General features: G+C 30.9%; 1 protein-coding gene across 2 annotated transcripts; it reads left to right on the plus strand.

Moving 5' to 3' along the window:
- Positions 1–2,335: 2,335 nt before the first annotated feature.
- On the plus strand, positions 2,336–6,605 carry LOC127106370 (endonuclease III homolog 1, chloroplastic). Of its 2 annotated transcripts, XM_051043675.1 has the most exons (10): positions 2,342–2,651; positions 2,759–2,822; positions 2,907–2,966; positions 3,773–3,891; positions 4,442–4,508; positions 4,936–5,027; positions 5,197–5,334; positions 5,417–5,521; positions 5,845–5,928; positions 6,118–6,605. In XM_051043675.1, exons 1-10 carry the CDS (start codon positions 2,394–2,396, stop codon positions 6,265–6,267), a joined length of 1,137 nt encoding a protein of 378 aa, XP_050899632.1. In that variant the 5' UTR covers positions 2,342–2,393; the 3' UTR covers positions 6,268–6,605. The 2 variants fall into 2 exon arrangements, with proteins under 2 accessions (XP_050899634.1, XP_050899632.1); XM_051043677.1 differs by lacking the exons at positions 5,845–5,928; positions 6,118–6,605 and having other exon boundaries at positions 2,336–2,651; positions 5,406–5,521.
- Positions 6,606–24,403: the final 17,798 nt, after the last annotated feature.

Consider the following 24,403-nt stretch of genomic DNA (forward strand, 5'->3'; position numbering starts at 1 on the left):
AGATGTATGATCAACATGTCACGACATATTGCTTAACATCTTGATGTGATACAAGTTTTAACAAAATTGATGTCAATCATAAAAACACAGAACTAACACTTTTCATGGTCCACTTTCCTTTCGATCTCTTGTCATTCTCGTTGAAATGATATTGTAAATCGATCTTTGCCTTTTCTTTATCATAATTTCTCTCATCCATTCTTTACTCATGTGCCTCAAGAGATCTTTGCAGCTCCTCTTTGATCATCGTAACGAGATCCTTCGATTCCTCAATCGTTATGACCATATTGTCAAATCTTGGTGTTAAAGAGCACAAGATTTTTGCGATAACATGCTGCTTCTTGACTGTTTCTCCTCATGATTTTACTTGGTTCACCAACCGAGTAATTTTAGTTGTGAAATCGTTGTTAGTCTCATTCTTTTCCATTTGAATCAATTCAAGTTGATGTTTATAACCTCACCACCTTCGTCTTGTTAGCCGCATATGCCTTTTCTAAGATTTCCCAGCTTATTTTGATGTTTCACAATCACCAACTTTCTCAAAGTTGTTCATATCCACACATTGATGGATCCAAAATAACGCATTGAAGTCTTTTTTTTCTTCATTATGCATCGCTTGTTGTGCATATGTTGCGCTTTCGACACGAGGATTCACACCGTTCTTGATCACTTCAAGAATAACTTGGTATCCATATAACACATTCATTTGTTTGCATCATTTATCGTAGTTCTTCGTATCAAGGATGAATACGTTTGAAAATATTCTTTCATTGGAGACAAAATTCATCTTGCACACTAGGTGTTTAGTAGATCGAACCAAGCTTTTGATGCCAAACTTTTAGAACTTGGAATCATCGGTTGGTGAAAAATGGATTGATTGAATGTGGAAAGGGGGAGAGTGAGAGAGAATTAGAGAGAGTATAGTTGAGGGTGATAATTATCATTAACATTATTTAGATACCCCTTGGGTATATATACACAATTAGTTGATTATAATACAACTAACAAAGCCAAAAAATTGAAATTAATTGCCTGTAATCGATTACGCAAAATATGTAACTCATTATAGCCGTTTCAACAATTAAAAGACATAACAGTGGTAACCGATTACTGCGAACGTGTAACCGATTACACCCTCGTGTTTTAAGCTTTATTAATGTTTTATACACAATTGTAATCGGTTACAACCCCATAGTAACCGGTTACAATACTTGAATTAATGTTTTTCACATAATAGTAATGTGAAAGTTGGGAATGTATATGAAAACTTAACAAATAAAATACAACAATAATACCAAAAGATTTTAATACACATAAATTAACATGTTTCACACCTCAAACGCACATCAAAACTATTTTGTAAAAAGACTAGAAAGAAATTTGTTGAAGATGAATAAACAAAAAAGGTAAAAAAAAAAGAGATGAAAACTAGCAAGAGAATTTGAACGGGAACAAGGCAAGCACAACCTATAGGAATGACGACGACAAACAAACAAATCAACAATTCAGTGAGAACAAGTTTTTGTGGCTATGATTTCTATTTTTTATGCTTATAGTTTGGTTTTGACGACATATTTTATTAACAGGAAGAAAGTGTAAATAAAGAGGAAGAAAAGTTGAATCGATATAAAATTTGAGCTTAATAATGGACTAAATAAAAGATTAAGTAATAATTTATAATTATCGATTCAGTTCATCGATTTGACGGTTAAAATTGAGAACTGAATCAAAACACTTTAATTTTTGATTTAATTCAGTTTATTAATTTTTGAACCGAATAAAAAATAATGATTTTCTTTTTCAATTTAATTTGATTTAAATTATCGATTTAATTGATTTTCAATAAACACTTATATCTTTAATTTTATTTTGAATTTCAACATTGTTGTTTCTTTATTATATTTTTTACGCAATCATATCTCTTTTTAATACTAATATAAAACATGACATGTAATTATATGATTCTTTCTATTTAATATTGTGCCAATGTAAGTTTCTTTTTACTAAAAAACAAAGTAAGTTATTATTTACTTAATTTTATAAAAAATATCTCATTATTTTATTTTTGTTTTCAAATAATTATTTATTTAAAATACTAATATAATATTTATTATTATTATTTTTTATTTATTAATTTTCACTTTATTTAATTATTCTATAAAAATATAATAAAAAAATTCTAATAAATAATATTAATTTTATTATTAAAATTAATATATCTAAACCTTCTTTTAAAATTGTAAATTACTCGGATAAAATATTTTTTTATGAGACATTGAGAGGTGGGAGTATTGGTTTTAGTTGCAAAATTGTCTTGAAAGATTAAAACATAAATTAATTCGTAAACCAAAATAGAGAATAATTCATAAACACCGTGCTTCCATAATGTTAAAATGTTAGTCCTTCCCTCTCCTCCATTTGTTTTGGGAAGTTGGAGAATCAAAGCTGCGATCATGTCCGAGACAAGACGTTTCCGTCACAAATCTCCTCTCTCCAAAACGAACAACGCTTCCGCTTCCGTCAAACCCTCCGACTCCGATTCCACCGCCACGTACAGCGCTTCACTCTCCCAACAACTTCACGTCTATGTCAGAAAAAACAAGAGAGCCAAAGGAATCACCACTATAGCAAAGCTTCAAGACAATCACAATGTAACCACTTTTTTCCCATTCTCGCTCCTTTTGTTTCTCAGTATCTCTATTTAGAAATGCTATGAATGATTATTAAATTCTGACTCTATATTTCTGTTTAAATACAGAAGGTAGGTTTGCCTGAAATTGAAGATTTTGCATACAGAGGAGCAAATGAATTGACTCATCGCAGTAACTACCTCTCTGTCGTGTGCTGTTGTTAACCTGTCATATATTTTTGTATAACAATTTTATACAAGTATATTTCCTTTGCAGAAATGAGCTTAGATGTGACTCCAATTAAAAGTGAAGTTGCTTCTTCTACAACACGTAACGGTAAGTTATTTTAGGCAATTGCTCGAAACACTATTGGCGACCTGCATTGTTACCTTAAGTAGAAGTTCAGTGTTCTCGATGTTATTACGACTGAGAAGGTGACCTAAGTTGAGTCTAGAGGCATTCATATTTGTTTTCCTTGTTATTTGCCAAGCTTACAATGTCAATGTCTCAATAGTGGCTATGAGTAATGCCTTGAAGTTCTATTTACGGAAAGTGACTCTGATCGATGTTGGAGTTTGAACGGTTTTTAAGTATTGGCCTACGGTAGACCATGTGAGACACTTACTCACTCTAAAAACCACACTTGATTTAGGTGTTTTAAAACTTTTATTTTCAGAGATGTTTGTCTCCTCTTTTGGTACTGATAAAATGCTTTAAGAATTGTTTAATCAGGAGACTTAGGCAACAATTAATGTAGCAAAACAGGTTTTCGCTCACTGTTTTAAATATGCTGGCTATTTAATCCTTTGTTAAATTTTAAAATATGCTGGCTATCTTAAAAGGGATTTATTTGAACTTTGCAATTTTTATTTTGTCTAACTTCATTTTCATCTCTCCGTTGTGCATATATTCTAGTACTACATGTTTGTGTGTTGGTTGAATTCCATGACATTTTCTCGGAAATGTATTTAATGAAGAATATTTATTTACTTTGTCACCTATATAACAATGGAGATAGTCACGTCTTCATTTTGTGTCCATATTAATTTGAGACTAGTATACTTCCCTAGTGTCTGTCCGATAGCATTGCCAAACCTTTAGTCTAGGTTGCTTGAATTGTTTAGTTCATATATGAATCATAGGTGGATCACCTGCTTGCTGGGAAGAGACGCTTGAAGGTATTCGCAAAATGAGATGTTCTGCCGATGCACCAGTAGACACTATGGGATGCGAGAAAGCTGGTTCTACACTACCCCCTAAGGTCTTACTCTGTATTATACTGCTGTCAATTTGATAAATGGAGATCAGAAAAGCATTTATTTGTTAATTTCTGTCTTGATGCTTTTAAAAAAAGTGACAAATTATACATGTGAGACATGTGATTAGAGTATGGCTCGCCACAATATTTCATAGGGAAATACTAACGAGTGCCCCCATGGGGCACTCTTTAAGGACTTAAAAAGATAAGTATTTTTGGAAATGCGTGTATTCAATGTATTGGAAGTTGAAATAATTAACTTTTCTAAAGAATATTTTCTTTATTTGGAATCCTTAAAGCGTGACCATGGAACACTCGTTAGGATGACCCTATTTTTTATGATAGAAGAAAACAATCCTGTAATTGATTTGATAAATCAACTGCCATTCATCAAACATCAACCGATATAGACATTACTTGTTTGATGAGTTCATGACGTTGTTGAGTGGCCTTGTCAACTGTTCGTGTAATCTTGTATTGAATTGATTGGTTTGCTAGACATAGGGTTTTGTGAACGAATTTACGCATATCAAATTCCTGTGTGTATAATCAGGAAAGAAGATTTGCTGTCCTGGTATCTTCCCTTTTATCAAGTCAAACCAAGGATCATATTAATCACGGTGAGTACATAGGCTTTCTAAATTTTATAGTAAATAAAACCTGTTAAGTTTCCTGGCTTCTGTACATAGCAATGCATTCCGAGATAATAATGCTATTTGGTTTTAAGATCAAATACTGATTGACACCAGATAGTTAAAAGGGTTTGATGAAAGAAGAAAAAGAATGCATGAAATTGAAATGTCAAACATGTCTTCCTATAAAACATGACATAACAAGAAGAAATAGTAGAAGAAAGTAACTAAGAGAGGAAGTATCATAATAAAATGGATAGTTTATATATTTCTTGATATGGCTGATTGAGTTCAAAAAATAAATTTATTGCAAGTTGATTGCTTATTTAACTTACATCATTATCTCATTTTACTTTTGATGCATGTTTCAACGTATGGAACAGTTTTAGTTATAACTGTGTCTTTAAGAATATAGGAGCAATCCAACGTCTTCTTCAAAATGATCTGCTTACTCCTGATGCAATCAACAATGCTGACGAAGAAACAATAAAAAAATTGATTTACCCGGTATGTTTCTTGTTTCTTTTCAACATATTGCCTCTTCCGTGAAGATTCAAGTTTTTCCCCAGCTTGCATGTTACTGTGTCAATTTTTTTTAAGGTTATGTTTGTTTTTTTGCTGTATTAACTGAATCTGTACTTGTAACTTTGGGTATTTTTTTCTTCGTTCTTTCCAGGTTGGATTTTATACAAGAAAAGCCACGAACTTGAAAAAAATCGCAAATATTTGTCTTATGAAGTATGGTGGCGACATACCTAGCACAATTGAGCAACTGCTCGTACTTCCGGGCATAGGTCCTAAGATGGCTCATTTGGTATGCATAATAGATTTTCTAACTCACAAGCAATATGTTACATGAATTTTTTCTGAAACGGATTTTGTTAGTGGCATAATAGGTTATGAATGTTGCCTGGAACAATGTCCAAGGGATCTGTGTAGATACTCATGTTCATCGCATTTGCAATCGGCTAGGCTGGGTGTCAAGATTGGGCACGAAACAGGTTCCTTTATGTTTGGTGGCATCACATTTTATTGTTGAATCATTAATACCTAATCTTGGGTTGCTACCCGCATAAAGATATCCTTCTCTATTTATACATACCAGAATTCAACTGAATCAGTTAAATTGGTTATGACCAATAACTGATTTAACAAAATATAACATAATTCCCAAATGCTGCAATAATTGTTTGTAACATGTTTCGAGACTCTTGAACACTTATAAGTTATAACAAACATTCTTTGTAAGTGACATGGATTTAGTTTGTGTCACTTGGTTATAAAGTTAAGAATTGAAGTTTACTAACTATTTTTCACTTGCTAGAAAACTTCGACACCTGAAGAGACTAGAGTGTCACTGCAACTGTGGCTTCCAAGGGAAGAATGGGATCCAATAAATCCTCTATTGGTAATTGGCAAACTCATTGTCCAAATTTTACCTGTACTATTTCACTTATATTTTGCTACGAGCCTATGAATGACGACTTCATTGCTTTACATGCAAAAAGATCAACACAAGAAATTTTCAGTTTGACATCTTGTTTCATACAAAGGCTTAGTATATCTATTTATCTATCTATCTATTGAATATGAACAGGTAGGATTTGGACAAACAATTTGTACACCTTTAAGACCTCGATGTGGAGAATGTGGTATCAGTCACTTGTGTCCATCAGCGTTCAAGGAGGCCTCAGGTTCAAGCCCGGTATCAAAGTCCACAAAGTCCCGAAGGAACAAGAAGCTTTAACATGGGGAAAAACTTTCTTCACTCTAAACATTAATTCAGATGTACATATCTGATAAAACTCTAATTTTGTACTATCGAAAACTACAATTTCAGAAATATGTGAATTCTTTTAGATGGGAAGGGGTTAAGTAGCACCCTTAAAAATTTGGATTTGATTTGGATTGGCTTTTTTTGTTAGCCATCTTGCTCTATTCTGACGTGCACTTACAGGCATGTATGCTTCTGTGATTAAATTGTTTTGGTTACTAATTAGGCTCGCATTGTAACAGCAACACATCTAAAGATTAGATGTGTTTTTTTGTCTGAAAATGCTTGTATGCAAGTAGATGTGTTTTTTTGGTCTGAAAATGTTTGTATGCAAGCTGGATGCTAAAACTGTTTTATTTATTTATTTATTTATTTATGGAGACACTGATATTTTTCTGTTTCATTCTTTTATTTGTTTTATTTATATATATTTTATAAATAATAACTTTTTATTAGGGATGGCAATTGGATCCATTAAGACAAAATCCATCCATCAAAAAATTCATCCACTACATAAAAATTAAATCAATGGATTGAATTAAATCCATCCATTTATAAACATGGATTATCCAATCCATCCAACACATTTTAATGATCCAATGGATTTTTTTTATTTAATTTTAAAAAAATAAATTTTTTTAAATATCAAATTCTTTTTTTTGAAAAATAAAAAATATTTTTTTTAAAAAAAAAATCATTTTTTTTTGAAAATACAAAAAACCGATTTTTTTCAAAAGTTTAAAAATCATTTTTTTTGAAAAATACCAAAACTTGATTTTATTTTCGATTTTTTTTATGAACATAAAAAAAATAATTATTTTTGAAAAAAAAATGTTTTTTAAATTATTTTTTCGGAAGTACAAAAATAATTTAAAAAAAAAACTGATATTATTTTATTAAAAAAAAATAAAAAACTTTTAAAAAAAAAGAATTCAAAGAATTTTTTTTTTGAAAAAAAAAAATTCAAAGAAAAAAAAATGGATGAATGAATATCATCCACTAAAAATATGATAATGGATGGATTAGATGAATTTTATTCTTAATAAATGAATTGGATTGAATATTTTTAAAAAACTTTTAATGGATTATTAATGAACTAATAAATTGTTTTGATCTATTTATTAACAATTCATATCCATCCAATTTATAATCTCTACTTTTTACGATCATAGTGTAAGGAGAGTTGACAACGTGACCTTCCAAGACTTTGGACAACATTTCATTCACAATATTTTTTACCATCATATATTGTCACATCATTCAACTTTATGTAAGAGTATTTTGACATCAATAATAGGACAAAAATGAAGGTATTTAAAGGATTTGGAGTCCTCTGTCATGCCCGCCGCCCTCTCTGTTCCTATCTCTCATCATCACCACTTCTTTTTTTTATTTTCAATCTCTCTCACAAAAATAGAGCTGCACTACTGCCCAAAAGCAGAGGATCCATTTCCGTATTTTAAGCATAAATATTGGAAGTGACTTTTCAAATTTTAAGTTATTTGTGCCGGAAAATAATAATAATTAATTGAAAATGTGGTGGTTGCAGTAAGCCATAGTGGTTGCTCTTGGTTTGCAAATTGAGCGGTTTTTTTAACTATACTGTGAGATCATTTTAAAATTTTAAATGAATGATATGAATATTTTAAAGATATTAATTATTATATACTGTTAGTATAAAAAGTTTTATATCGTCGATTCATACCAACATCCGTTTATATTACTTTATAGATTTTTAAAATAAAATTCAAACTTCTTTTAATATCCGATGTCTATAATTAACTGACGGTGTAAAATCTTTTTACACTGTCAGTGTATTTCAATTAATCTCTATTTTAAAATATAAAAATAATTAGAGAGTAAAAAAAATATTATATTGAATGAAGTTCATTTATATCATTAAATTGAGTGGCATGGTGTTCGCTGTGAAATTTGGCGAACAACCTCTGGTTTACCAAAACGTGTAGAATTGGGTTACTTGCAGGATCAACCACACAAATCCTAGGACATGTGCAAATCTAGATGGTCTTGAAGATGTTTAAAATTACTTCCATATCTTTCAGTTCTGTTTCTCTAAGTGTTTTACGTCGAAATGTGTTGATTACAATGCTACGTAGATGTAAATTTAACAAGATAAAGTAAATGGCAGAAGTTAACTGATGAAATGTAAAGTGTCGAAAAATAGAAAGTGCAGAAAGATAAATGACTGGAAAACATAAAAGGAATCGGTAAAGAACTTTGAACTTTATAAAATAAACTTTGAAAGAATTGGTGTTTGTTTACACATACATTTTCCAAATGTGACTCTTTTCTCTCACACGGGTACTTTGAGTGTTTTCAGGAATTTTGTATATGTAATTTTTCACACACTTTTTAGATAATAACTACCCTATATATACACAAATAACATAACTGTCATTAACGACTAAATCCTAAAACTACGACACATGGCTTTCCTCCTTTCGCCAGATGCTTCCACGCGTCTCCTGCCAATCGTCACAACCTTTTAAATTCAAATTTACTTTTAAGTCGAAATGACGTCTTCCTTCAGGATTTTGTCGAATTACCAACACACTGTAATGCCTTCCGTATCTTGTCGAAAGTATCTTACTAGTTGCAAATATCTTTGTCGAAATGACGAAACCTCCATTTTGTCGAAGTGTCGAACCATACTAATCAAATCGTTCCAACCCATGTCATCATTTGTCGAAAACATCACTTTTACACCAAATCTCATGGCGTCGAAAACGCACGTATACAAATTGCCCCCCAGCAAAGACGTTTCGACTGTTTGTTCTAGGAGAAACAGTCATTTGTTGTCAATCAGTGCTTTGATGCCATGTCACTTAAACCTCATTAAATGTAATTCTGATAATCTCAATTTCCAATGCAGATTCATCATTACACTTTCTCCAAAATGTCACGTCTAGCCCACGTTCACAGTCTACTTCCATCATTTCCTCACATCATGGTTTCTTTTCAACTTCTACCTCTTCATTATTATTTTCCTTCCATTATTTGGAACTAACTGGCTTTGGCCTGTATGACTAGGTAAGTCGCAAACCCCCAACAATCCAAAAGAAAAAGAATGAAGAGGAGAAAGAAGAGGATAAAGTCCCTAATGAAGAGTCTGGTGATGAATCTCCAGAGTTAATCCCTCCCCCTCAGAAGAAAAAGAAACTCATGAAGGTCTCTTCCCAAAGGTCCATTGCTAACCCAACCAGGAAGGATCCTGCCAGTGCTTCTCCTGCCAAGCCTCAGTCGAAAGATATGGGGAGTGGGAAGTCCAGTTTTAATACTGAAATTCCTGAGGTAATTTTTATTTCGACAGCGTATGTTTTACCTTTCCTACATCTTTCCTTCTAAATCTTAGAATTTATTTTCAGGAACAAGTGGTTGTCGAAAAAACGCCTGAGAAAATTCTGGAGGAAATAGCCCCAGAGGCAGATGTCTCCACAAGTGACCATGATATGCAAACCGTAGGAGAGTTCGACACCACTGTGGGTGAAGCCTCTGAAGATGAATCTCCTCCTCATCCAGGATTGCATGCTGCACCTCAGGGTGATGATATTGAAATGGAGGTTGTGGTCGAAGATACTCCTGAAGATGAAGCTGCCAGAGATGGGGACAATCAGTCGAAACGAACAGAGGTCGAGCACACTTCGACGCGAAACACTCCACCTGCTCCTGACCGGGTCCAAGGGAGTAGCAAATCAACTGGTTCGACCAGTTTCTCTCGCGAGGAGCTTGAAAATCTCAAAGTGCAAAGACCTTTGGAGTATCTGAAAGCCATGCTTAGCACCCGTTTCAATTTCCAGGATTCTTCTCAGAGTAGTTCGACCACTTCTGGGGCAACTTCTGAAGCACCATCACTTGGCAGCCTCCTGACCAAGATCAAAATGAAAATCCTTGATGTCGATTTGTTTAAAGTCTTGGAAGAGAATTCCCTTGCTCAAATTAGTCTTAAGAAACTCTTGAAGCAAGTGAATGTTTTGGAAACTTCTGCTGAGATTGGAAGTTTTGTGATGGAGTTGATGACTCTTATTGACTTGGCCACTGCGGATCTCCATCGTCAAAGGGATCTTACCGCTCAAATCTCCTCCAAGTCTGACACTCAAACTGCTGAATGGGATGCCGTTTCGACTTCGACTGACAAAGTTTCAAAATTGCAAAAGCTTTCTGAAACGTACGTCGAAGAAGTTGCTGCTTGCAATGACAATATTCAAAAATGGAAAACACAGATAGCAGCACTTCAAGAAAAAATCTCTCAAGAGGAGAAACGTAAGGCATCTATTCAGCAACCCAAACAGAGCGAGATTGACGAAGAATTGAGGGTGGGTATTCGACATGCGGAGAAAGCCCATCAACTTAGCCAAGAGATTGAGACTCTCTCTACTCACAAAAGTCTTTGTGATCATCGACTCCAACTCCAGAGGCAGAAGTTTGCCACTTTGAAGGATACTTTTGCCAATTTTAATTTTTAGTCGAATTTATTTTAGCAACTTTCAGCCCTGTGAGGCTTTCTTTGTAATACTTTTGAATGCCATTTTTATTTGGCCCATCTTATCACAATTATGTTTTGCATTCATTCTGTTACTATTTTTATTTCCTGCAATATAGGCTTATATTTTTTCAAATACTTGCCATTTATTCTTAGGATTCTCTTATCCTTCTCTATTTCTTCTATTTCATATGCGCCGTTTGAGAATGTTCTCAAAATCTGGAAAGGTCCTTCCCATTTAGGAGACCACTTTCCCATTAATTTATCTTTTCGATCCATCGGAAGGATTACTTTCCACACAAGATCACCTATTAAGAAGGTCTTGGATCTCACTTTCTTGTTGTAAAATCTTTCGACTCTCCTCTTTTGTCTTCTTATTAGGTCTAGCGCGCGCAATCTCTCTTCGTCTAGGTCAACTAGTTCGTCCATCATCATGCTCCAATACGTATCTGATGGGATTTCATGATGCCTTTGCACTCTAACTGACTGCAGATATATTTCGACTGGCAAAACTGCATCATGTCCATAAGTCAACTTGAATGGAGTCGAATTTGTTGCCTCTTTGGGGGATGTTCGACAAGCCCACAAGGCTTGATCCAAAGTCTTATGCCAATTTCTGGGTTTTTTCCCCACATGCTTCTTAATCAAGTTTATCACTACCTTGTTGGCTGCTTCAACCTGCCCATTTGCTTGATCGTAGTAAGGTGTCGAAGTAAGGAGCTTAAAACCTGTTTCTTGTGCAAACTTCTGCATGTTTTTACCAGTGAACACAGATCCTTGATCTGTTGTTATTGTCTCAGGTATCCCAAATCTGTAAATTATGTATTTTTGGATAAAGTCTATGACTGCTTCTTGATCCACATTCACCAATGGTATGGCTTCGGTCCATTTTGTGAAATAATCTATCCCAACCAAGATGTACCTTTGCCCTTTTGAGGAAGCTGGTCGAATCTCCCCGATCAAGTCCAACGCCCATCCTCTGAATGGCCAAGGTTTTATAATTGAGTGCAACTCACTTGCAGGGACATGAGGTATGCCTGCATGTACTTGACATTCCTGACAACCTTTTGCGAATTCGACACAATCTTTCAGCATTGTTGGCCAATACATCCCTTGTCGAAATAGAAGCCACTTCATTTTGTGACCTGCTTGGTGCGCGCCACACGCTCCACTGTGTACATTCGACAAGGCTATGTAGGCTTCATCCTCACTCAGGCATTTCAACAAAACTCCTTCTGCAGTCTTTTTGAACAATTCATTTCCCAAAAGTACGTAACTCAAAGCTCTGTATTTTACCTTTCTTTCTGCTTTCTGATTTGGGTCTTGTAGATAATCTTTGACAGGCTTTCTCCAGTCTGTTATTCCTGAATCATCTATGTTGAATATCTCGAAGTTTTCTTCGTCACCGTATCCTAATCTTATTGACTCTAGGTCTGATGGGGACAACCTGGTGGCTACGACTCTTCTTCTGACTTCGATGGCTTCTTCTAACTTTTCCTTCGACACCTTGTATCCGGACGCTAGTTGAGCAAGATCATTCGCTTCTTGATTCTCCAACCTAGGAATGTGTCTGAAGACGACATTGTCGAACGCTTTGAGAAGTCTATTGGCTATTACAAAGTACATGATCAAATTTTCTTTCACGCACTTATACTCTTTCGTCAATTGCTTTATTACCAATTCGGAATCACCCATTATTTCGACTCTTGTTGCCCCCAATTTCAACAAGATTTCAAGTCCAGCGATCAAAGCTTCGTATTCTGCTTCATTATTTGAACACAGACTTTCAACTTTGTACTTGAATTTTGTTGGAATTTTTTCAGGAGAAATAATCAACATCCCAACGCCAGTTCCTTTTTTATGACTGGAACCGTCGAAGTACAATTTCCAAGGTTCCAGTTCGACGTATTCTACGTCTTCGTTTATAGAGTGGTCCGCTATGAAATCAGCAACCACTTGTCCTTTCACTGCTTTTAAAGGCAGATATTTCAAGGAGTATTCTGTTAAAGCTAAAGCCCATTTTCCAATTCGACTATGTAAAATAGATTTAGATAACATATACTTTATTACGTCGAAATGGGAAGAAATATATACATCGACAGGTTTTATATAATGCTTTAGTTTAATACAAGAGAAATATACACACAGGCATAACTTTTCTATAATGCTATATCTAGTTTCGGCATCGTTCAGGACTCTACTGAGATAATAAATGGCCCTTTCGATGCCATTCTCATCTTCTTGACACAACATACTTCCTAATGTTTTGTCTGATGCCGAAATGTACAATCTCATATTTCTTTTTCTGCAAGGAGACATCAGGATTGGGGGATTAGCCAGGTACTCCTTGATTTTGTCGAAAGCCGCTTGCTGTTCTTGCCCCCATGCGAAGTCTTCTTTCTTTAGTCGAAGTAGAGGAGAGAAAGCTTGTGTCTTCCCACTGAGGTTGGAGATGAATCTTCTGAGAAAATTGATTTTCCCTAGCAGAGACTGCAATCCCTTTTTGGTTGATGGCGCTTTCGCTTCCATTATGGCCTTGGCTTTATTTTCGTTTATTTCGATCCCCTTCTTATGGACCACAAAGCCTAAGAAATCACCCGCCTGGTTGTGCGGATGAACTTGCATCTTAGAAGTCTTTCGACCTCTTCTTTTATCTTCGACAGGATTTCTGGTGCGAAGCGTCTCGGAGTCTGCTTTACTGGCTTCTCTACTTTTTACGATCATAGTGTAAGGAGAGTTGACAACGTGACCTTCCAAGACTTTGGACAACATTTCATTCACAATCCTATACCATCATATATTTCACATCATTCAACTTTATGTAAGAGTATTTTGACATCGATAATAGGACAAAAATGAAGTATTTAAAGGATTTGGAGTCCTCTGTCATGCCCCCCGCCTCTCTGTTCCTATCTCTCATCATCACCACTTCTTTTTTTTTATTTTCAATCTCTCTCACAAAATAGAGTTGCACTACTGCCCAAAAGCAGAGGATCCATTTCCGTATTTAAAGCGTAAATATTGGAAGTGACTTTTCAAATTTTAAGTTATTTGTGCCGGAAAATAATAATAATTAATTGAAAATGTGGTGGTTGCAGTAAGCCATAGTGGTTGCTCTTGGTTTGCAAATTGAGCGTTTTTTTTAACTATACTGTGAGATCATTTTAAAATTTTAAATGAATGATATGAATATTTTAAAGATATTAATTATTATATACTGTTAGTATAAAAAGTTTTATATCGTCGATTCATCACCAACATCCGTTTATATTACTTTATAGATTTTTAAAATAAAATTCAAACTTCTTTTAATATCCGATGTCTATATTAACTGACGGTGTAAAATCTTTTTACACTGTCAGTGTATTTCAATTAATCTCTATTTTAAAATATAAAAATAATTAGAGAGTAAAAAAAATATTATATTGAATGAAGTTCATTTATATCATTAAATTGAGTGGCATGGATGTGGATATTCTTACTAATGGTAAAGTTTCATTTCATTTCTTAAAAATATTTCATACTCGATTGAATATTGTTATATTTCAGATGTGTTAGATTATATATGATTTTTATTTTTATATTTTGTGAAAGAGAAAAATTTAAAGGGAGCAAAATATTTTTGTAAAAAATAATAATATTGATCTATTATTAAAGTATTTTTAATTGTGACTATAAAATATAAATTGAATTTAAAATTTTAATATAAATCATCTAATTTTTTTTCAAAATTCTCATTTAATACAATCTCCAAAATCCTCCCAAAATAAGGAAATTCAAAATTATAATAGGAGGTTTTTGAGAGAATTTGAAGGATTTAAATAAACTATTTTTCATTCTCTACAAAAAAAACATTCTTATAATGAGAAAAATATACTCTATTTGTCTTCCTCCAAAGTTATCATTTTCTCTCCCCTCTGACTCGCCAAGAAAGCATTAGAAGATATTCAATTGAAGGTTATCATTGCTCATGTTGTTGAGAAATACCGGTATATCATATCATACAAAAAGGCATGGATTGCAAAGTGTAAGGCGGTTGAGTCGCTCTATGGAAATTAGGAGACATCTTACAACGATCTTCCGCAGTGGATACTTGTAATGAAAACATATCTGCCAGGTACCATTATAGAACTACAAACCCTACCTGTGATTTCAAATGATGGTTCATACTTGGGTGACCAAAGGATATTTCATCGTCTGTTTTGGACGTTTAGACCATGTATACGTGGCTTCGCGTATTGCAAACCAATTGTGCAGGTTGATGGAACTTGGTTGTATGGCAAGTATAGAGGGACTCTGCTGATGGCTGTGGCACAGGATGGGAACGGGAACATATTTCCGATAGCGTTCGCATTGGTTGAAAGTGAGACAAAGGAAGCCTGGAGTTTCTTTCTTAAGAATTTGAGAATGCATGTTACCCCAAGCAAATCTATGCCTAATATCAGACATTAAGTTAATGGATTGAATTAAATCCATCCATTTATAAACATGGATTATCCAATCCATCCAACACATTTTAATGATCCAATGGATTTTTTTATTTAATTTTAAAAAAATAAATTTTTCAAATATCAAATTCTTTTTTTTGAAAAATAAAAAATATTTTTTTTAAAAAAAAAATCATTTTTTTTTTGAAAATACAAAAAACCGTTTTTTTCCAAAAGTTTAAAAATCATTTTTTTTGAAAAATACCAAAACTTGATTTTATTTTCGATTTTTTTTATGAACATAAAAAAAATAATTATTTTCGAAAAAAATGTTTTTTAAATTATTTTTTCGAAAGTACAAAAATAATTTAAAAAAAAAATAATTTAAAAAAAAACTGATATTATTTTATTAAAAAAATAAAAAACTTTTTAAAAAAAAAGAATTCAAAGAATTTTTTTTTCAAAAAAGAAAATTCAAAGAAAAAAAATGGATGAATGAATATCATCCACTAAAAATATGATAATGGATGGATTAGATGAATTTTATTCTTAATGGATGGATTGGATTGAATATTTTAAAAAACTTTTAATGGATTATTAATGAACTAATAAATTGTTTTGATCTATTTATTAACAATTCATATCCATCCATTTTATAATCTCTACTTTTTACGATCATAGTGTAAGGAGAGTTGACAACGTGACCTTCCAAGACTTTGGACAACATTTCATTCACAATATTTTTTACCATCATATATTGTCACATCATTCAACTTTATGTAAGAGTATTTTGACATCGATAATAGGACAAAAATGAAGGTATTTAAAGGATTTGGAGTCCTCTGTCATGCCCGCCGCCCTCTCTGTTCCTATCTCTCATCATCACCACTTCTTTTTTTTTATTTTCAATCTCTCTCACAAAAATAGAGTTGCACTACTGCCCAAAAGCAGAGGATCCATTTCCGTATTTAAAGCGTAAATATTGGAAGTGACTTTTCAAATTTTAAGTTATTTGTGCCGGAAAATAATAATAATTAATTGAAAATGTGGTGGTTGCAGTAAGCCATAGTGGTTGCTCTTGGTTTGCAAATTGAGCGGTTTTTTTAACTATACTGTGAGATCATTTTAAAATTTTAAATGAATGATATGAATATTTTAAAGATATAATTATTATATACTGTTAGTATAAAAAGTTTTATATCGTCGATTCATCACCAACATCCGTTTATATTACTTTATAGATTTTTAAAATAAAATTCAAACTTCTTTTAATATCCGATGTCTATAATTAACTGACGGTGTAAAATCTTTTTACACTGTCAGTGTATTTCAATTAATCTCTATTTTAAAATATAAAAATAATTAGAGAGTAAAAAAAATATTATATTGAATGAAGTTCATTTATATCATTAAATTGAGTGGCATGGATGTGGATATTCTTACTAATGGTAAAGTTTCATTTCATTTCTTAAAAATATTTCATACTCGATTGAATATTGTTATATTTCAGATGTGTTAGATTATATATGATTTTTATTTTTATATTTTGTGAAAGAGAAAAATTTAAAGGGAGCAAAATATTTTTGTAAAAAATAATAATATTGATCTATTATTAAAGTATTTTTAATTGTGACTATAAAATATAAATTGAATTTAAAATTTTAATATAAATCATCTAATTTTTTTTCAAAATTCTCATTTAATACAATCTCCAAAATCCTCCCAAAATAAGGAAATTCAAAAATTATAATAGGAGGTTTTTGAGAGAATTTGAAGGATTTAAATAAACTATTTTTCATTCTCTACAAAAAAAACATTCTTATAATGAGAAAAATATACTCTATTTGTCTTCCTCCAAAGTTATCATTTTCTCTCCCCTCTGACTCGCCAAGAAAGCATTAGAAGATATTCAATTGAAGGTTATCATTGCTCATGTTGTTGAGAAATACCGGTATATCATATCATACAAAAAGGCATGGATTGCAAAGTGTAAGGCGGTTGAGTCGCTCTATGGAAATTAGGAGACATCTTACAACGATCTTCCGCAGTGGATACTTGTAATGAAAACATATCTGCCAGGTACCATTATAGAACTACAAACCCTACCTGTGATTTCAAATGATGGTTCATACTTGGGTGACCAAAGGATATTTCATCGTCTGTTTTGGACGTTTAGACCATGTATACGTGGCTTCGCGTATTGCAAACCAATTGTGCAGGTTGATGGAACTTGGTTGTATGGCAAGTATAGAGGGACTCTGCTGATGGCTGTGGCACAGGATGGGAACGGGAACATATTTCCGATAGCGTTCGCATTGGTTGAAAGTGAGACAAAGGAAGCCTGGAGTTTCTTTCTTAAGAATTTGAGAATGCATGTTACCCCAAGCAAATCTATGCCTAATATCAGACATTAAGTTAATGGATTGAATTAAATCCATCCATTTATAAACATGGATTATCCAATCCATCCAACACATTTTAATGATCCAATGGATTTTTTTATTTAATTTTAAAAAAATAAATTTTTTCAAATATCAAATTCTTTTTTTTGAAAAATAAAAAATATTTTTTTTAAAAAAAAAAATCATTTTTTTTTTGAAAATACAAAAAACCGTTTTTTTCCAAAAGTTTAAAAATCATTTTTTTTGAAAAATACCAAAACTTGATTTTATTTTCGATTTTTTTTATGAACATAAAAAAATAATTATTTTCGAAAAAAATGTTTTTTAAATTATTTTTTCGAAAGTACAAAATAATTTAAAAAAAAAATAATTTAAAAAAAAACTGATATTATTTTATTAAAAAAAATAAAAAACTTTTTAAAAAAAAGAATTCAAAGAATTTTTTTTTTCAAAAAAGAAAATTCAAAGAAAAAAAAATGGATGAATGAATATCATCCACTAAAAATATGATAATGGATGGATTAGATGAATTTTATTCTTAATGGATGGATTGGATTGAATATTTTAAAAAACTTTTAATGGATTATTAATGAACTAATAAATTGTTTTGATCTATTTATTAACAATTCATATCCATCCATTTTATAATCTCTACTTTTTACGATCATAGTGTAAGGAGAGTTGACAACGTGACCTTCCAAGACTTTGGACAACATTTCATTCACAATATTTTTTACCATCATATATTGTCACATCATTCAACTTTATGTAAGAGTATTTTGACATCGATAATAGGACAAAAATGAAGGTATTTAAAGGATTTGGAGTCCTCTGTCATGCCCGCCGCCCTCTCTGTTCCTATCTCTCATCATCACCACTTCTTTTTTTTTATTTTCAATCTCTCTCACAAAAATAGAGTTGCACTACTGCCCAAAAGCAGAGGATCCATTTCCGTATTTAAAGCGTAAATATTGGAAGTGACTTTTCAAATTTTAAGTTATTTGTGCCGGAAAATAATAATAATTAATTGAAAATGTGGTGGTTGCAGTAAGCCATAGTGGTTGCTCTTGGTTTGCAAATTGAGCGGTTTTTTTAACTATACTGTGAGATCATTTTAAAATTTTAAATGAATGATATGAATATTTTAAAGATATTAATTATTATATACTGTTAGTATAAAAAGTTTTATATCGTCGATTCATCACCAACATCCGTTTATATTACTTTATAGATTTTTAAAATAAAATTCAAACTTCTTTTAATATCCGATGTCTATAATTAACTGACGGTGTAAAATCTTTTTACACTGTCAGTGTATTTCAATTAATCTCTATTTTAAAATATAAAAATAATTAGAGAGTAAAAAAATATTATATTGAATGAAGTTCATTTATATCATTAAATTGAGTGGCATGGATGTGGATATTCTTACTAATGGTAAAGTTTCATTTCATTTCTTAAAAATATTTCATACTCGATTGAATATTGTTATATTTCAGATGTGTTAGATTATATATGATTTTTATTTTTATATTTTGTGAAAGAGAAAAATTTAAAGGGAGCAAAATATTTTTGTAAAAAATAATAATATTGATCTATTATTAAAGTATTTTTAATTGTGACTATAAAATATAAATTGAATTTAAAATTTTAATATAAATCATCTAATTTTTTTTCAAAATTCTCATTTAATACAATCTCCAAAATCCTCCCAAAATAAGGAAATTCAAAAATTATAATAGGAGGTTTTTGAGAGAATTTGAAGGATTTAAATAAACTATTTTTCATTCTCTACAAAAAAAACATTCTTATAATGAGAAAAATATACTCTATTTGTCTTCCTCCAAAGTTATCATTTTCTCTCCCCTCTGACTCGCCAAGAAAGCATTAGAAGATATTCAATTGAAGGTTATCATTGCTCATGTTGTTGAGAAATACCGGTATATCATATCATACAAAAAGGCATGGATTGCAAAGTGTAAGGCGGTTGAGTCGCTCTATGGAAATTAGGAGACATCTTACAACGATCTTCCGCAGTGGATACTTGTAATGAAAACATATCTGCCAGGTACCATTATAGAACTACAAACCCTACCTGTGATTTCAAATGATGGTTCATACTTGGGTGACCAAAGGATATTTCATCGTCTGTTTTGGACGTTTAGACCATGTATACGTGGCTTCGCGTATTGCAAACCAATTGTGCAGGTTGATGGAACTTGGTTGTATGGCAAGTATAGAGGGACTCTGCTGATGGCTGTGGCACAGGATGGGAACGGGAACATATTTCCGATAGCGTTCGCATTGGTTGAAAGTGAGACAAAGGAAGCCTGGAGTTTCTTTCTTAAGAATTTGAGAATGCATGTTACCCCCAAGCAAATCTATGCCTAATATCAGACATTAAGTTAATGGATTGAATTAAATCCATCCATTTATAAACATGGATTATCCAATCCATCCAACACATTTTAATGATCCAATGGATTTTTTTATTTAATTTTAAAAAAATAAATTTTTCAAATATCAAATTCTTTTTTTTGAAAAATAAAAAATATTTTTTTTAAAAAAAAAAATCATTTTTTTTTTGAAAATACAAAAAACCGTTTTTTTCCAAAAGTTTAAAAATCATTTTTTTTGAAAAATACCAAAACTTGATTTTATTTTCGATTTTTTTTATGAACATAAAAAAAATAATTATTTTCGAAAAAAATGTTTTTTAAATTATTTTTTCGAAAGTACAAAAATAATTTAAAAAAAAAATAATTTAAAAAAAAAACTGATATTATTTTATTAAAAAAAATAAAAAACTTTTTAAAAAAAAAGAATTCAAAGAATTTTTTTTTTCAAAAAAGAAAATTCAAAGAAAAAAAAATGGATGAATGAATATCATCCACTAAAAATATGATAATGGATGGATTAGATGAATTTTATTCTTAATGGATGGATTGGATTGAATATTTTTAAAAAACTTTTAATGGATTATTAATGAACTAATAAATTGTTTTGATCTATTTATTAACAATTCATATCCATCCATTTTATAATCTCTACTTTTTACGATCATAGTGTAAGGAGAGTTGACAACGTGACCTTCCAAGACTTTGGACAACATTTCATTCACAATATTTTTTACCATCATATATTGTCACATCATTCAACTTTATGTAAGAGTATTTTGACATCGATAATAGGACAAAAATGAAGGTATTTAAAGGATTTGGAGTCCTCTGTCATGCCCGCCGCCCTCTCTGTTCCTATCTCTCATCATCACCACTTCTTTTTTTTATTTTCAATCTCTCTCACAAAAATAGAGTTGCACTACTGCCCAAAAGCAGAGGATCCATTTCCGTATTTAAAGCGTAAATATTGGAAGTGACTTTTCAAATTTTAAGTTATTTGTGCCGGAAAATAATAATAATTAATTGAAAATGTGGTGGTTGCAGTAAGCCATAGTGGTTGCTCTTGGTTTGCAAATTGAGCGGTTTTTTTAACTATACTGTGAGATCATTTTAAAATTTTAAATGAATGATATGAATATTTTAAAGATATTAATTATTATATACTGTTAGTATAAAAAGTTTTATATCGTCGATTCATCACCAACATCCGTTTATATTACTTTATAGATTTTTAAAATAAAATTCAAACTTCTTTTAATATCCGATGTCTATAATTAACTGACGGTGTAAAATCTTTTTACACTGTCAGTGTATTTCAATTAATCTCTATTTTAAAATATAAAAATAATTAGAGAGTAAAAAAAATATTATATTGAATGAAGTTCATTTATATCATTAAATTGAGTGGCATGGATGTGGATATTCTTACTAATGGTAAAGTTTCATTTCATTTCTTAAAAATATTTCATACTCGATTGAATATTGTTATATTTCAGATGTGTTAGATTATATATGATTTTTATTTTTATATTTTGTGAAAGAGAAAAATTTAAAGGGAGCAAAATATTTTTGTAAAAAATAATAATATTGATCTATTATTAAAGTATTTTTAATTGTGACTATAAAATATAAATTGAATTTAAAATTTTAATATAAATCATCTAATTTTTTTTCAAAATTCTCATTTAATACAATCTCCAAAATCCTCCCAAAATAAGGAAATTCAAAAATTATAATAGGAGGTTTTTGAGAGAATTTGAAGGATTTAAATAAACTATTTTTCATTCTCTACAAAAAAAACATTCTTATAATGAGAAAAATATACTCTATTTGTCTTCCTCCAAAGTTATCATTTTCTCTCCCCTCTGACTCGCCAAGAAAGCATTAGAAGATATTCAATTGAAGGTTATCATTGCTCATGTTGTTGAGAAATACCGGTATATCATATCATACAAAAAGGCATGGATTGCAAAGTGTAAGGCGGTTGAGTCGCTCTATGGAAATTAGGAGACATCTTACAACGATCTTCCGCAGTGGATACTTGTAATGAAAACATATCTGCCAGGTACCATTATAGAACTACAAACCCTACCTGTGATTTCAAATGATGGTTCATACTTGGGTGACCAAAGGATATTTCATCGTCTGTTTTGGACGTTTAGACCATGTATACGTGGCTTCGCGTATTGCAAACCAATTGTGCAGGTTGATGGAACTTGGTTGTATGGCAAGTATAGAGGGACTCTGCTGATGGCTGTGGCACAGGATGGGAACGGGAACATATTTCCGATAGCGTTCGCATTGGTTGAAAGTGAGACAAAGGAAGCCTGGAGTTTCTTTCTTAAGAATTTGAGAATGCATGTTACCCCCAAGCAAATCTATGCCTAATATCAGACATTAAGTTAATGGATTGAATTAAATCCATCCATTTATAAACATGGATTATCCAATCCATCCAACACATTTTAATGATCCAATGGATTTTTTTATTTAATTTTAAAAAAATAAATTTTTTCAAATATCAAATTCTTTTTTTTGAAAAATAAAAAATATTTTTTTTAAAAAAAAAAATCATTTTTTTTTTGAAAATACAAAAAACCGTTTTTTTCCAAAAGTTTAAAAATCATTTTTTTTGAAAAATACCAAAACTTGATTTTATTTTCGATTTTTTTTATGAACATAAAAAAAATAATTATTTTCGAAAAAAATGTTTTTTAAATTATTTTTTCGAAAGTACAAAAATAATTTAAAAAAAAAAATAATTTAAAAAAAAAACTGATATTATTTTATTAAAAAAAATAAAAAACTTTTTAAAAAAAAAGAATTCAAAGAATTTTTTTTTTCAAAAAAGAAAATTCAAAGAAAAAAAAATGGATGAATGAATATCATCCACTAAAAATATGATAATGGATGGATTAGATGAATTTTATTCTTAATGGATGGATTGGATTGAATATTTTTAAAAAACTTTTAATGGATTATTAATGAACTAATAAATTGTTTTGATCTATTTATTAACAATTCATATCCATCCATTTTATAATCTCTACTTTTTACGATCATAGTGTAAGGAGAGTTGACAACGTGACCTTCCAAGACTTTGGACAACATTTCATTCACAATATTTTTTACCATCATATATTGTCACATCATTCAACTTTATGTAAGAGTATTTTGACATCGATAATAGGACAAAAATGAAGGTATTTAAAGGATTTGGAGTCCTCTGTCATGCCCGCCGCCCTCTCTGTTCCTATCTCTCATCATCACCACTTCTTTTTTTTTATTTTCAATCTCTCTCACAAAAATAGAGTTGCACTACTGCCCAAAAGCAGAGGATCCATTTCCGTATTTAAAGCGTAAATATTGGAAGTGACTTTTCAAATTTTAAGTTATTTGTGCCGGAAAATAATAATAATTAATTGAAAATGTGGTGGTTGCAGTAAGCCATAGTGGTTGCTCTTGGTTTGCAAATTGAGCGGTTTTTTTAACTATACTGTGAGATCATTTTAAAATTTTAAATGAATGATATGAATATTTTAAAGATATTAATTATTATATACTGTTAGTATAAAAAGTTTTATATCGTCGATTCATCACCAACATCCGTTTATATTACTTTATAGATTTTTAAAATAAAATTCAAACTTCTTTTAATATCCGATGTCTATAATTAACTGACGGTGTAAAATCTTTTTACACTGTCAGTGTATTTCAATTAATCTCTATTTTAAAATATAAAAATAATTAGAGAGTAAAAAAAATATTATATTGAATGAAGTTCATTTATATCATTAAATTGAGTGGCATGGATGTGGATATTCTTACTAATGGTAAAGTTTCATTTCATTTCTTAAAAATATTTCATACTCGATTGAATATTGTTATATTTCAGATGTGTTAGATTATATATGATTTTTATTTTTATATTTTGTGAAAGAGAAAAATTTAAAGGGAGCAAAATATTTTTGTAAAAAATAATAATATTGATCTATTATTAAAGTATTTTTAATTGTGACTATAAAATATAAATTGAATTTAAAATTTTAATATAAATCATCTAATTTTTTTTCAAAATTCTCATTTAATACAATCTCCAAAATCCTCCCAAAATAAGGAAATTCAAAAATTATAATAGGAGGTTTTTGAGAGAATTTGAAGGATTTAAATAAACTATTTTTCATTCTCTACAAAAAAAACATTCTTATAATGAGAAAAATATACTCTATTTGTCTTCCTCCAAAGTTATCATTTTCTCTCCCCTCTGACTCGCCAAGAAAGCATTAGAAGATATTCAATTGAAGGTTATCATTGCTCATGTTGTTGAGAAATACCGGTATATCATATCATACAAAAAGGCATGGATTGCAAAGTGTAAGG

This window comes from Lathyrus oleraceus, chromosome 7 (assembly GCF_024323335.1).
Source record: "Lathyrus oleraceus cultivar Zhongwan6 chromosome 7, CAAS_Psat_ZW6_1.0, whole genome shotgun sequence".
NCBI lineage: Eukaryota > Viridiplantae > Streptophyta > Magnoliopsida > Fabales > Fabaceae > Lathyrus > Lathyrus oleraceus.